The sequence below is a fragment of the Schistocerca piceifrons genome, chromosome X (genome assembly GCF_021461385.2).
Source record: "Schistocerca piceifrons isolate TAMUIC-IGC-003096 chromosome X, iqSchPice1.1, whole genome shotgun sequence".
Classification (NCBI taxonomy): domain Eukaryota; kingdom Metazoa; phylum Arthropoda; class Insecta; order Orthoptera; family Acrididae; genus Schistocerca; species Schistocerca piceifrons.
This window is the reverse complement of record NC_060149.1, coordinates 896707378-896723794: the sequence shown is the minus strand read 5'-3', so window position 1 is coordinate 896723794 and position 16417 is coordinate 896707378. Positions and strand designations below refer to the sequence as shown.

General features: G+C 39.2%; 1 protein-coding gene across 2 annotated transcripts in view; it reads right to left on the bottom strand.

Annotated features, from left to right (window-relative positions):
• Nucleotides 1–572: 572 nt before the first annotated feature.
• Nucleotides 573–16417, bottom strand: part of LOC124722025 (dynamin-binding protein-like) — a 213651-nt gene continuing 197806 nt past the window's right edge. For both annotated transcript variants that reach the window (XM_047247207.1, XM_047247208.1), the window contains exon 22: nt 573–3092. In XM_047247207.1, the coding sequence (XP_047103163.1) occupies nt 2898–3092 (195 nt within the window). In that variant the 3' untranslated portion in view covers nt 573–2897. The remainder of the gene's footprint in view (nt 3093–16417) is intronic.

The following is a 16417-nucleotide window of genomic DNA, read 5'->3' as shown; positions in this document are numbered from 1 at the left end:
GCAATCATAAATCTAGTCTTAGGTCAACATTGCAGAAATTAAGTTAAACTCAGTTATCTCTGAGGGATGTAAATACTAGTCCCCCTTAAACATCCCAACAACCCCCCCCCCCCCCCCCTGTAAATACCATATACTTTTGCGTTTTAGTGATTTAAATAACTAAGATAACACTTCCATGCCTGAAATTACAGAGTAGAAAATTGAAAATAGTTAATTATACAATGGAAGGCAAAAATAATAATAAAAAAATGTATATCCAACAAAAGTATTGTCAAACTGATGTGAGTTACAAAGGTTCTCCAGTTGCAGAGTTTAGAACGCTCAGGCAAACAATCTGTTCAATATATTTTATTTATTGCATATCGTTCTACTTATAAAATGGATTTTACTGCTCTTCAGCAGGCTACATACTCTTAGATGCCATTCTCCTTCAATTGAACTATTTCTCTATGTATAATGACCTTGCCAATATATTTAACCACATAATGTATTCAATCCAATATCCCCCCCCCCCTCCCCCACTCTCTCTCTCTCTCTCTCTCTCTCTCTCTCTCTCTCTCTCTCTCTCTCACACACACACACACACACACACACACACACACACACACACAATACAAGCAAGACTACAGTAATGTTCAGAACATTTTTATTAAAATGTGGGTAAATTTGTTCACATACAACAAAATATATACAACATATTACTCTACAACAAATATAATTCACAATATAATTTCTGTACAGTATGTTTAAAATAACGAAAGTAAGATCACATTTAAAATGCAAATCATTCTATTGAAGATTACATAAGGAACTGAATTACTGCTAGAATAAGTTAATTTGTCAGAACAAACAATATACAATTTCTACGGAAAATACTGATGTTAATAAATATTGCTCCAAGCCAGTATTTTTTGTGTTTGCAAGAAAGAAGAAATATTTAATTGACTTGGCATCCATAATTTTTGTTTAGGGAAGAGGAGGGAATGAATACTAACAGCATTTAATTCTTTAATTAATTAATCAGATCTTCAACCCATGGTAGCTACTATGCATCACAAGGATTCTCAAGTGACCTATAAATGTCTAGGTAGCAAAATCATAATGCAATTTTTAAAAGCACTGCATGTGCTGCAAATGCAGCCTATAAGAGACTGGAGATGATGGTATAACAAACCCAGTTGCCTTGCACCAGAAACTTTAATATAAAATTTCTGAGAGGTGCAAATTCGTTTCCTCAGTGTTGTGAAATGAAACAAAATATGGCGCTAATCCACTGAAATACAACAACAAAGGTCTTTATTATATGTTTTTAAAGTTAATATTTGTTACATGTCCAAATATGTTATTGAATAAACTTATTTGACTGTTAGCAAGGTACTTTGTATTTTCTGTTCTCATTTCAAAAGTACAAGAACTGTCATTCATTGGATATAACCACTTTCCAAAACACTGCAGGTCAGACTAAAACTTTGGTCATTTTGTAATTCAGTGCCACCACCACCCATCCTGAAAAATACAAAGGCCTGGATGGCATATAACTTCAAAAATAATTTATCTTTTGTCCTTTTAAGTTGCTCAAATTCAGTACCTTAGAGTTACTACTGACTCACATGTTGGGACCAGCTGGTCTTCATCTCAGCCAGAAGTGTTCCAATTTGTCAGTAAACATTCCTGTGCAGGTATCAGATTGGCATTTGAAATTTTATCATGAACTGATCAAAAATGAACATTGCATCATCATCATCATCATCATCATCATCATCATCATCATCAGCAGCAGCAGCAGCAGCTCCCCTTCTCAAGTTCTCTACTTGGGCAGCAGGGAATGCTACTCTCTTGTGTTACATAATTAAAGCTGTGAAGATCAGAAATGATTCATTCTTGGATGGATGGCTGCGTGTAAGAGCATCACCCTTGAAAAGCAATGGTCTGGGTTTAAGTCCCACAACACACAATATTTCTCTCTTGGGAAGTTTGTAATCTTGATAGTCTGTTCCTTTTCTGCACCAATTTGTTCATATTTCCTTGTATTATGTTGCCACTGCTATATAATTATGGTACTCTCGGTCACATATGTTTCCCCTAGAGTGTCTATCAGCAGATTACACAAGGATCTGAGGCCCAAAAACAGTTATTTTTCCGTTACTGAGTCTTATTGGTGAGTGGGCCTTTTTTCCACTTCTTTTCCAGACATTGCACACACTAGTATTCTTACCACTTACAAAAATATTAAGCTGCCATCAGTACAGGAACAAATATTTCATATCTTACACTTGTAAAGTCTGGCAAAACATCGATGTAATGGCATGCATTCATATTTCTCTCTCTCTCTCTCTCTCTCTCTCTCTCTCTCTCTCTATGCACTTTATACAGATGAATGATTAACAGCTTTGTTGGCAGACTTACAGCCCAGAAAATCTTGTGACTCTTGAATGGAAATATTTTCCTTTCACTCTTAGTTAGCACCAAACTACATAGCAGGCAGAATATCACAGATATGGCTTCATTTGCATGGGAGAAAACAACTAAGAGTTTATAGCATATGCCCAAACAGATGCTATTCAAATAAAGTAAAATAATTAGGTTTTGCTCCAAAAAACATTACATGCATTCAGCACATTAAAATACAACATTATTACAAAAGCAGAGAATTGTGATATAGCTGAAACCACAGAAGCACACAAAATGAGCAGTTAAAATTATTAATAACTGAATATTCTGGTCAGTTAAATGCATACAATAATGAAATGATATGTGGTTCTTAGCTGCACATAGTCTGTTTGGCTTTGGCACTTACAAAAACAGTTGCAGTGTTTCACACAGACTACAGTCTGCACATAATTAACAAAATGAATACAGTATACAGAAAGAAAATGACTGCTGTCATCATACAAAATTTAATTACTGTAATCATCGTATTTAGCAAGGTAATTTGCTGGTACATATCCTTTGTTCCCAAACCTGTCAACTACTAGCCACCATTCGGAATTTCCTTGGGCATCTTCATGTTGGAGAACATTAACAACTTGCCCAGCCTTTATAGCCAATGTAGTAGGTCCCTGGCCTTCAAAGCTGTAGACAGCATAGTAGAACTGCAAGTAAACAAACACTATCAATTACAGAATGTGATGGCATAAAGGAACAGCAACTATATATATTTTTTATTGATTCAGTTTCTTATCCCATTAGCATACATATTACTTAATGATGGCTAGTTTTGAATGAGTCCACTCATTTTCAAACCATTGCCTGTATCTTCATCATTTGATTGTAAAATAATTCCAGTGTTGCATCTAAAAGTGTTGGTCGGTTCTTAAAGTATGTATACCTTTGAACTGTCTGTCCTTGGCACAACTAACTTCCATATACTACATTTTTGCTAAGCTGACCTAACGTTAGGAAGTCAATTTGCCAATGACAGACTAAAACTTTTATAAATTTCACTGGAATTATTTTACAATCACATAATAAAGACACAAACAATGGTTTGAAAATCAAAGAACTTGTTCAAAACTAGTCTCTAGTATGCAACTGTGGCAGGAAACATAAATTAATAACTGTTATGTTTTTCACATTAATAACACTGCTAATTTTTGTGTGTGTAAAGGTATACAACACTTCATACAATGATTTAGGTAAATCATGGATGGGAGGGAGAGGAGACAAAACATTTGGAATGTGGTACACTTCAAAAATATTGTTAAAATTAAACACAGACATAACATATGAAATGAAGAAATATAATAAGGAATACACAAGGGGGAAAAGTCAATAACAAAACCTGTACACTGGATAGCTTAATTATATATTTTCGAAGACGTTGGCATAGTTAATATGCCATTGGAAAGCAACTATGGAGGTGAGTTTAATAAAGCTGCTTAGATGGCAATATTAGTTTATTTCTATTCTCAGCCTAATATAACTTAAGATGTGAGTAGAGTTTTAGAATTTTAAATTGATAGAATAGAGTTTAATAATAATAAATGATAATTTCTACTGATAACATTTCCATAGAAAACATAGATGGTGTTGCTGCATTGTGTCTGCAGAGTGATGGTGAGGGAAGGGGTGGACAAAATAGGTGGGATGGAGTGATGTTGGAGCTGGAACAGAGAGGAGTTGGAATGTAAAGAGAGAGAGAGTAGAGGCTCTTGGGTCTATAGCTGGTAGGATGGGAAGAAGTCAGCATGGAGTTCTGGATCAGGAAGGGGGAGCAGGTTATAATTTACTTTGGAGGTACTCTCTAACCTATACAGTTCTTTCCAATTTGGTTCAAATGAATAATCAGCCTCAAGTGACATATCCAGCACCATTAAGGCGGGTAGGACGTCAAACGGGTCGTCTTGGAGCAGGAGAGACACCACAGGACATTTCAATTTCCACTGTCTATACTTTTATGAATAAATTCATAAAACTTTGTCAGCATGACCAGGAAGGATTCAGGATTCACAATTATAGCAGTGGAAGTTCAAAAAAAATAACAAAATTTTTTTGTACATGTGAAAGGTCATCATTTTTTCACTTCTATTGGCTGCGTTTGTTGCTATAGGTACACGTTTCTTCATAAGTAAGAGAGATTCTTCGATGAATTTTGCACAGCATACAAACCATACTTACAGGTGTATGAAACTCTAGAAATTATTTAATTTATGAAAAAATAAATGTACTGTTACATTTTAAACTTTATGTTTTGAAAAAACTCAAATATTATCGTTAATTATCTCAATTTTTACCACAGTTTTTAATATATTTGGAAAATTCTTGACTTTCATACAACTGTAAGTATGGTTTGTATGCTGTGCAAAATTAATCTAAGAATCTCCCTTACTTATGAAGAAAAGTGTACCTATAGCAACAAATGCAGCCAATGGTAAGTGAAAAAAAGGTGAAATACAAATGTAAAAAAAATGAATTATTTTCTTATATTTTTGAGCTTCCACCACTATAAGTGTAAATCCTGAATACTTTCTGGTCATTCTGACAAAGTTTTATGAATTTATTTGTAAAAGTATAGGCAGTGGATGTTAAAAATTCTTGTGGTGTCTCTCCTGCTTTAAGTCGTCCCGTTTGACGTCCTACCCCCCCCCCCCCCCCCCCCTTAATTAATTAGGAATGTAGTACCAGATTTCAGGATCGCCATAAGTTTCCCTAGGTGAAATTCCCTGATTTCAGACAAGTTTTAACATTTTTCCCTGACAAAATTTGAGATCTCAAGGGTAAGTAAAGACATAAGTTGACAAAAAGAAGTAAGGACTTCTGTATTTCTCCCCTGTGTGAGCGAAATCTTAAGTACTATCATCATCTTTTGTAATGAACTGTTTTTAGATGGAGAAAGCAAGCCAAATGGTATGTGTTTCATTAGGATCACTTATTGTTTTATTCCAATAAAACAAAACACATTTGGTGACAAAAATACCCATTTCCTTGGAGTCACACGACAGATTTAAAATACCTTCACTGATTTCAGAAATAACCCTAGAAAAAAGTAGGCCTTTTGAAAGAAGTGTATAAGGCAGGGAAGAGTTGTGTAAACCAACACTATAGGTGACCACCAATAAAATGTTGGTTCTACAATGTTCGTTATTGGAGACTACCTTATGTCTATTATTTAACAGGTATTGTGTGATTTTTATTTCAGGAAATACATGAGTACATAATATACGAACTGCCAGTGACTGCCACAATTTTCTTCTTCTTATTGTCAATACTTTCTAATATATAAATTATTTTTGAAGTGTGAAAATGTACTAGAATAAATAAAATGTCCATAAAATGCCGCCCTGTACAACGTACTTGCGCTGAGACAGTCACAGTCCATGAAATCCATCACTCGTGGCCTCTGGCCTGCCAAGGAGCACTGCAGTCCTGAGTCCGTGTACGAACTGTGAAAATCCACCGCATTATGCCACACACACAAACAGACCCGACCTGCAGGCAGATCGGTGAGACTAAATCCGATGGGATAGAGCTTGCATGTCAGTGGGAAACAACGGGCTTCAGATCGGCAGGCCCGATCCGTCAGAAATACCTGCAGAAATGGCCTCCGGCTTTGGCCCTTTGTGGAAGTCCACTCGTGTGGCCAGCTTCCGCATCTCACAGACACCGTGTTGATGAAATGAGACCGTGGTGATCAAAATAGATAACTTGCGCAAATACTCTGAGAATCCAATACTAATGAGGACAGGTAGCAACTCACTGTAAAGATGATCGCTGAGCTAAAGACAGACACGTAGAAAAGACAATCGCACTCTCACAACAATTTTCGGCCATAGCTTTTGTCAGAAAATAAGAGCATACACACATTCACACAGTTACTCAGACACAACTCATGCACACATGACCACAGTCTCTGGCTGCTGAGTCAACAATCTCTGAGAATCATATCCAAACAAACCACTCCTCATGCCTCCCTGCCTCTCATCGGCAGCTGCTAGCTAGTGGCAGCACTGATGGCAAACCGAGGGGAATGGTAGGAAGGGGAGAAGCAGGAAGATGAGGGAGTAGGGAAGTGGCACACGTACTCAGCTGTAACCAGCCAGTGCCGAAGCATTACATCTCAGTAAACAAACCATTTCATCTGATGAGAAAAAAAAACGAGATTTTTCTATAGTTTTTTTTTTTCAAATTTCCCTTATATGTTTGAAATTCCCTGATTTCCAGGTCTGGTGGTAACCCTGGATTTTTATGACTGCATAATTTGCTCCTTTCTTTGCCAGAGACAAGCTGTCAACCTCATTATTCATGTTGTTTTCAAATCCTAAACGGTCGGTAATAACAAACCTCAAAATCTACTAATGTACTTTGTTTGATGAACCCTCTGCCAGGCACTTAAATGTGATTTTCAGATTAGCTGCCATGTAAGCAGGAGATCCCGGGTTCGAGTCCCAGTCGGGGCACACATTTTCAGCTGTCTACATTGAGGTATATCGACAACACCTGTCGGCAGCTGAGGGTTTCAGTTAGTCATAATTTATTCCAGGGAAAAGCTGCACGGTCATCAACAGTATTCTGTTCTTTCGAGAACAGTTACTGTCTTCATATATATAGTTAAAGACTACCCAGCCATTGACCTTCGTCTGTGCGAATGCGCACAGGTTGCCCGAACTCTTGCGGGAATCGCCAAAGTGTGCGCAAGTAATGAGTGAATGGGCAAATGTCTATAAGGTACATTACATATGTAGACTTGTGGACAGTTGGGAATGTGAGTTTCATGGGAAGCGTGCAAGGGATAAGTCCCTGCAGTCGCGCTATTCATCTGTGTCCTCGGTGGCTCAGATGGATAGAGCGTCTGCCATGTAAGCAGGAGATCCCCGGTTCGAGTCCCGGTCGGGGCACACATTTTCAGCTGTCCACATCGAGTTATATCAACAACACCTGTCGGCAGCTGAGGGTTTCAGTTAGTCATCATTTATTCCAGGGAAAAGCTGCACGGTCATCAACAGTATTCTGTTCTTTCGATAACAGTTACTGTCTTCATATATACAATATGTGTTAGATAACTATGTACCAAGCAAGATTGCAAGAGATGTAAAAGAGCCACCGTGGTACAACAACTGAGTTAGAAAACTGCTGCGGAAGCAAAGGGAACTTCACAGCAAACATAAACATAGCCAAAGCCTTGCAGACAAACAAAAATTACGCAAAGCGAAATGTAGTGTGAGGAGGGCTATGCGAGAGGCGTTCAATGAGTTAGAAAGTAAAGTTCTATGTACTGACTTGGCAGAAAATCCTAAGAAATTTTGGTCTTATGTCAAAGTGGTAGGTGGATCAAAACAAAATGTCCAGAAACACTGTGACCAAAATGGTACTGAAACAGAGGATGACAGACTAAAGGCCGAAATACTACATGTCTTTTTCCAAAGCTGTTTCACAGAGGAAGACTGCACTGTAGTTCCTTCTCTAGATTGTCGCATAGATGACAAAATGGTAGATATCGAAATAGATGACAGAGGGATAGAGAAACAATTAAAATCGCTCAAAAGAGGAAAGGCCGCTGGACCTGATGGGATACCAGTTCGATTTTACACAGAGTATGTGAAGGAACTTGCCCCCCTTCTTGCAGCGGTGTACTGTAGGTCTCTAGAAGAGTGTAGTGTTCCAAAGGATTGGAAAAGGGCACAGGTCATCCCCGTTTTCAAGAAGGGACGTCGTACAGATGTGCAGAACTATAGACCTATATCTCTAACGGCGATCAGTTGTAGAATTTTGTAACACGTATTATGTTCGAGTATAATGACTTTTCTGGAGACTAGAAATCTACTCTGTAGGAATCAGCATGGGTTTCGAAAAAGACGATCGTGTGAAACCCAGCTCGTGCTATTCGTCCACGAGACTCAGAGGGCCATACACACGGGTTCCCAGGTAGATGCCGTCTTCCTTGACTTCCGCAAGGCGTTCGATACAGTTCCCCACAGTGGTTTAATGAACAAAGTAAGAGCATATGGACTATCACACCAATTGTGTGACTGGATTGAAGAGATCCTAGATAACAGAATGCAGCATGTCATTCTCAATGGAAAGAAGTCTTCCGAAGTAAGAGTGATTTCGGGTGTGCCGCAGGGGAGTGTCGTGGGACCGTTGCTATTCACAATATACATAAATGACCTTGTGGATGACATCGGAAGTTCACTGAGGCTTTTTGCGGATCATGCTGTGGTATATCGAGAGGTTGTAACAATGGAAAATTGTACTGAAATGCAGGAGGATCTGCAGCGAATTGACGCATGGTGCAGGGAATGGCAATTGAATCTCAATGTAGACAAGTGTAATGTGCTGTGAATACGCAGAAAGAAAGATCCCTTATCATTTAGCTACAATATAGCAGGTCAGCAACTGGAAGCATTTAATTCCATAAATTATCTGGAAGTAGGCATTAGGAGTGATTTAAAATGGAATGATCATATAAAGTTGATTGTCGGTAAAGCAGATGCCAGACTGAGATTCATTGGAAGAATCCTAAGGAAATGCAATCCGAAATCAAAGGAAGTAGGTTACAGTACGCCTGTTCGCCCAGTGCTTGAATACTGCTCAGCAGTGTGGGATGCGTACCAGATAGGGTTGATAGAAGAGATAGAGAAGATCCAACGGAGAGCAGCGCACTTCGTTACAGGATCATTTAGTAATCGCAAAAGCGTTACGGAGATGATAGATAAACTCCAGTGGAAGACTCTGCAGGAGAGACGCTCAGTAGCTCGGTAGGGGCTTTTGTTGAAGTTTCGAGAACATACCTTCACCGAGGAGTCAAGCAGTATATTGCTCTCTCCTACGTATATCTCGCGAAGAGACCATGAGGATAAAATCAGAGAGATTAGAGCCCACACAGAGGCATACCGACAATCCTTCTTTCCACAAACAATACGAGACTGGAATAGAAGGGAGAACCGATAGAGGTACTCAAGGTACCCTCCACCGCACACCGTCAGGTGGCTTGCGGAGTATGGATGTAGATGTAGAACTGCCCAAAAGCCACATCCAGGCTGGTCGGCACACCAATCCTCAACGTTAATCCACCATGTAGATTCAATCTGGAGCTGGCACAACTCCCTGTTCCAGAAGTGGCACGAACACATGCAGCTATCCAGGTGGGTGACTTGAGATGGTGTAATGTAACACCGAAATCAATTTTAAATGCAATACGATCTACAAATACAGCTGAAGGTGACATGATTACTACACAAAGATATAGCAACAGCTGTCATCCCACAATCTATTGGAAGATGGATGGATGGAAATCCTGCACTTGGAAAGAGAACTTGATGCCACTGATCCAGGGTACACTCCAAGTGTTCCCTTGCCCACCTCCTGCATACACCATGGTGCTGTGGGGTGTGTTATGGAAGCCTAGAGGCCAAACTGATTGTGTGAAGACAGTTACTACTGTCTGCATTGACAGAGCCTTCCCAATTGCCTCCTTGAAAGCATTACGCATTTCTTTTGCATTCTTCTCAGGGTACCCACAAGCCATAATTTGTATGTATTGTTCATCAGCTGGTGCTGTTAAGTGACCACTCTGAGGCATATCGTCACCATTATGTTTCTCACAATAGTGGCTATTTGTTCAAATGATATCACTGTGGTGTATGTCAGTTCCCAGGCAACTTCCCATGTTGATGACCCTTCTTGCCTTAGTCACAATAAAAGCAAGCTTGAAATGACTCTGATCACTGTCCTATTCTGGAGACAAGGCAAACATTACTAAACTGCACTGATAATGATGGTTTCCTTACACCTCTATTATACCAGAAGCTATTCACAGCAATTTCCTGTGGTCAAAAATGTTTGAGAAAGAGGTTTCCATTACATAACACAAACTATGCAAATCATGAGAGTGGGCCAAAACTTTTTTTATGCAGTGAACACGTTTCAACAATTTCCTTATTTGTCCACACAAAGCCACCTATCTCGATAGATTCAGTATTTTTGAGGTGGAAACTTGATCACCAGCAAATGCTCTTCACCTCGTGTTTCCCTTCACTTGCTCTTAATTTACACTGCACTTTCACCAATTATTCAACACTGTATGTATCCACCACCCACAAATTCTCATTTCAATACCTAATGCTATGTCCCATTTTTATCCATTGCTGTAAATAATGGGACCGATCACGGTGTAGAAATAGTAAGACACTGGACTTCGATTGAAGAGGATGGCGGTGCAAACACTCTTCTGACCATCCAGATATAGGTTTTCAATGGTTTCTTTAAATAAATTAAGTCATATAAGAGGAGGGTTTCTCTGAAACCGACACAGCTAATTTCCTTACCCCGTCAAAGCTCATTTTCCATCTCATGATCTTGTACACACCAGAACAGTGAAGCCTACTCTTCCAGTCTTCTCCCCCTTTTTTGATAAAGGTATTTTAATCCTCTGATCACTTCCAGATATTTTCCTTATCTTCATTCGGGACTCTCATACAATTTGATCAAATGATATTTACATCTATAACTTTTGCTCTAGCCACTTGTGATTTGAGTGCTCTTGTTGTTAAGTGTTATCCCGCTCATACGAGATTTCAGTCTCCTCTGGCTGTATTTCATAAATTATGTGTAGCTCTTTTCTTACTCCTTCGTCTTATGACTGTAATTCTCATTTCATCTCTGGTCTTCCTTATATTTCAATTTGGTTCCCAAAGACACAAACTATGGTTGAGTATTATGTATCCTTGTCAGTGAAATGATGATGGTCTCATTATATTGAAAGAAAAGCACTGTTGTGTACATATTGAAGCTGTCCTTAAGAGCAACGTTTACTCATCAGAAGCCTCCACAGTTAGTGTATTTGATTTATATTCATTAATTCTGCACAGTTTTTGGAAGTAATCATTTTTACAAATGGCTATATTAACTACACTGAGTTTTCTGGTACTATTAGTAACTTAGCACTCACTCTATTTCAAAGGAAAGATCAATTGTACTTATGTGCCTAGGCGAGGTTTCCCGAAACCTCATGGAATATTCAGTGCTCCGGGAAAACTTCAAGAATCACATCAGATACCTCCTTGTGGAGGCGATGGCATTACAAATCCAGAGGTTGGACAAGCTATGCACTAAGTGAGTGAAATTGTTAAGCTGTCTGTGTTTTTTACTGAAGTATCAGGACAATGGCCTTATTCTGAAGTTTTCCAGAGTGAGACATTTCATCCAGAGGGCTGCTGCAAAATTCATTACACGAAAGGCAAGCCTAGCACTAGAGGAGGAGAGGATCCATTTTACTGACCATGAAATGGATGCTATATCAAAACAGCTGTTTCATCTGCATATGGAGATTGCATTCAGCCTGCCATCACTTTCACGGGCAAAATCGAACTGGGTCCATAAGGAGTCTACAACTAGACAGTTTTCGAAGTTCGCCGGCTGTCTGCAACATTACTGCATGAAGATACTTTTCGACGCTCCATGGTCAATTTAACGGATAAGGTTTTGGACAACATAACACTGTCTGTGCTTGGGAAAGGGTTGAACTTCGCCCCTACGCTGAGAACCCTGCCTTTGACTGATTTTATTAGCACTGTTAACGAAGGTGTTAGGCCTCTTCCTAGTGATGCTGCAGAAGAAATAAGACGTGAAACATGTCATGCACTCACGAAAGCTCCACCTCGGAATAGCAACATTTCTGCAATGGAAAGGGCCGCACTACGAAAGCTATGAGAAGATCCTTCCACGGTGGTCTTACACCACCATGCTGTTGCCACTTGAGGTTTATGAACAGAAGATTTATAAATTGCTGAGTGAACCAATGTATTGGAAGATTGACAAATACCCCGAAGAGAAAGTGGATAGGAAAACATCAGCACTTTTGTAGTGTTGCCCCATGGCAAAGGAGAACTGTCAGGCTTCTTGCAACATCTGAACTCAGTCCGCAAGAATATCCAATTTACGACAAATACAGAAGGATGGTTACTTCCGTTTTTGGACATCTTGGTTACTAGGAAAGTGGATGGGTCATTAGAGCATTCTGTCTACCATAAGCCCACACATATTGACCCTTATCTCCAAGCGTCGAGCTGCCATCACCCTTCACAAACTACTGGCATCCTTAGAATGTTGGTTCACCAGGCTCATGTTGTTTCTGATGGAGACAGTCTTACAAAGGAGCTAGAACATCATCAACAGTCAGTGTTCAAAGATAATGGTTACTCTCCACATCAGATTAGCACAGTGCTAAGGCAGAAGAAACATGACCAGCCACCACATCAAGAAGATAAGGAGCTGTTCAAGTCCAGGGTGTTCCTTCCGTACATTGGCAACCTTTCGTCTAAAGTAGGCAGGATTCTAAGGAAACATCAAGTTAAAGTAATCTTCCAGCTACTGGCGAAGATTAGTGCCCTTCTCAGTTCGGTAAAAGACGATCTGGGTCTGCGGGAGGCCAGGATTTACAAAATTCCTTGCCAGTGTGGCAAAGCTTACATAGGTCAGACGATACACACAGTACACAAAAGATGCATACAACATGAGCACCACACTTGCCTTTCACAGCCCAGTAAGTTGTCCATAGCTGAGCACTGTATTTCAGGACACCCTATGGATTATTCTGTCACAAAAATCTTGGCTCCAGTGAGAACTTTTTGGGATTCAGTAATTAAAGAATCTGTGGAAATATGTCTAGCACAAAATATTATAAATCCTGATGGGGGCTTTCAACTGGACAAGGCTTGGGACCCGGTGATTTTTCTAATTTCTTCTGAGAGAAAACAGTTTATTCATAATGACACGTCTGGCGACATCTGACATCTGGGTTTGGTGACACGAGCACGCATTCCGACAGAGGGCGGACATGTAGTTACACCTTTACACATGTGTCTGCACTCAGCAGATATAACAGTATTTGCAGAGAGCACGGATTTCGATAGAGGATGCTCCTGTGATGGCTGCCAATGTGCATGCTTGCATTTCCTTGCCAATTTTTGCTATAAATCCAACGCCAGGAACTTGTAGTCTCCAGTGGTGGACACTCATCTGAAGATGGCTGGATAGTTGCCAGCCAAAATATTGTGGCAAAAAGTCAACATGATTTCGCTGCAATTCCAAAACCTCATAGAATATTCAGTACACTGGAAAAACTTCAAGAATCACATCGAGTCAGATGATGGAGTATTCAATATGTCAGAAAAAGTTACAGAACCACATAGAGAAGGGTATGATCTATTTTAAATGAATAATTAAGAATATGAAAGCAAGTACAGCATTTCTTGATTGCTGACAAAGTCAAAAGTGAAAATTAATTTAAGAGCGATCTTGGGATTGCTTTAACAGAATTCGGTTGGTTAGTTCATTTGGGGGCGGGGACCAAACAGCGAGATCATCGGTCCCATTGGTTTAGGGAAGGAAGTCGGCCATGCCCTTTCAAAGGAACCATCCTGGCATTTGCCTGAAGCGATTTAGGGAAATGGCAGTAAACCTAAATCAGGACGGCCAGACGTGGGTTTGGACTGTTGTCTTCCTGAATGTGTGTCCAGTGTGCTAACTACTGCACCATCTCACTCAGTTTTAACAGACTTCAACTGATTTTGTGTGTCAGTTTGTTACTATGCACGATATGAGGAGCGATCAAAAATTTCTGAGAATTTCAATATCGTACCCAAACAAACTTCTGCCACTAGGTACCTCCAGTTGTGCGTTTCAACTGTCAGTCTGCCATGTGATATCATTGGCAGTGCCATGTGTAAACACTGTTGTTGATTTCTTCACATTGTGTTCTACTGTGTCTGCGAATTTTGAAATGGCTGACTTGAAGCACAATGGATCTGCTGTAAGTTTTAAGCTCCATGAAACGACACCTGAAACCCACCACTTGACTATCAAGCTTTTGGTAAGCATGCTTTGAGCCAAGCATAAAATACTTGACTGGTTTAAGCAACTGAAAGATGACCAGGAGTCTGTGGAGGGTGAAAAATGCTCAAGCTGAGGATCAACATGCACAACTACAGAAACAATTGTGAAGGTGCATGAAGTGATCCCCAAGGACAAAAGGCAGACAATCTTTGATGTTTGTGAAATTGTTGGAATTTTGTGAAAATGCATTCTAGTTGATGAACTGAATGAGAGAAATTGCAGCACGGTTTGTTCCTTGTCTTTTTAATGCCGGCCAGAGACAGGTTAAGGTGGGCACTGCACCTCAAACAACAGTTAAAGATGACCCAAATTTTCTGTCCAAGGTCATAACTGCCTATGAATCATGGATGTACGATTATGGCATGGAAACAAGACAGCAGTACTAAAAATGGAAGACTCCAACAACTTCACAGCTCAAAAAAGCAAGTTCACACAAGCAAGTCAATGCTGCTGCTACTACTACTACTACTACTACTACTACTACTACATTCATTCATGGAATTGTCCATAAGGAATTTCTTCCATATGGTCAGACAGTCACAGGGCAGTTCTACTGCACTGTTTTAAAAAGACTGGGAGAAGGTAATAGGTGCAAAAAGCTCAAGAGATGGAGGAACAAAGGCTGGAAAAACATGCCATTTGCCAGAAATGTTATGGTCAATATTTCCTGAGATGCAGTGGTTCTTCTTCTTGATTAAAGTTACATACATGGTTAATACTATGCAAATCTACTGAATCAATTGCCTGACAAAAGTAAAAATCAAGTTCAATGAAGAGAATTTACATGTTTGCAAAGGTGCTTTGACAGTGTGAAGACTAGGGCTCTTTGTGTGTGACTTGTTGGAGCATCCATCTGCTTCATCAGATTTTTTTGATTTTTTTATTTCAGACTTTTATGGCGAAGAGGTTACAACAGCTATACATGAATATTTTACAGACCTTCAATATCTGAACTTCTGTAATACAGTCTATTGACTAGGAACAGGTTGCCTAAATTACACTGAAAAAGAGGAGAACACTGTCAAAATATATGTGCATTTGCTACTTAAAATAAACATAATAGTCCATGTCAAGACATGAACTTTTTCATCTTGGCTTAATGTTTGTGTCATCTGGAACAGGAAGAAGTAAATAAATAGTAACCAGACAGATCTCTACAGCTGAAATGTAAACAGGTTTCTATGTCCAATTTAATCTATCTTCTCCACTCTCTTTTTTTTTTTTTTTTGGGTAGCAGACTAATGTGTGGTCATATAAAAAATTCAAAGAAGTGATTGCATGTGTGACAAAAAATACGCGTTAAATGACGCGGACAAAAGTTGGTGAAAATGTCAACTACAGTGAGTCATGGCCACCAGTACAGTGCTAAGAATGAATTGACTGGTTTATTACTTCACTAATATAGTTGAAAACTTGCTCATGACTCCCCAAATGAAACTATGAGTTCCTATCTTATTATGAAAACATTGGTTCCCATCAAATATGAAATAGCATTCCCTTTCACACAAATGTATACAAAACCATTTTTATTAAAAATCTGTACCACTTTTAAAAGATCACAGAAAGCTATCAGTATTTTGTGGCTCCACTGAACAGTCTGTAGCTGCAAGAAGACTAATGCAATACTGTTCAAAGAAAAAGAACCATGAAGATAAGATCAGAGAGACTAAGCCTCTTACTAAGGCATATAGAAAGTCATTTTTCCCTCGCTCTTTTTGCGAGTAGAACAGAAAAGGAAATGACTAGTAGTGGTACACAGTACCCTCCACCATGCACCATAACGGTAGCTTGTGGAGTACATATGTAGATGTAGATGCAGACGCAAGGCTCTAAACTACAGTCCCTGAAAGTGATTTTTTGAATTTGTAAATGTTATAAGAAGAGCAACAGGAATAATGTCAGAGAGATTAAAACTGGAAATAGAAGACAATATTTACTAATGTTACACCTGATTACTAAGAATTTTGACAATGAATAATTACCTAAAAGAGATAACACAATTTAGTTATAGAAAAATATGTAGTATTTAAAGAAACCGAAACATTTTCAGAGAAAGAGAGAAGAAGAGGAGGAGAAGGAGAGCACA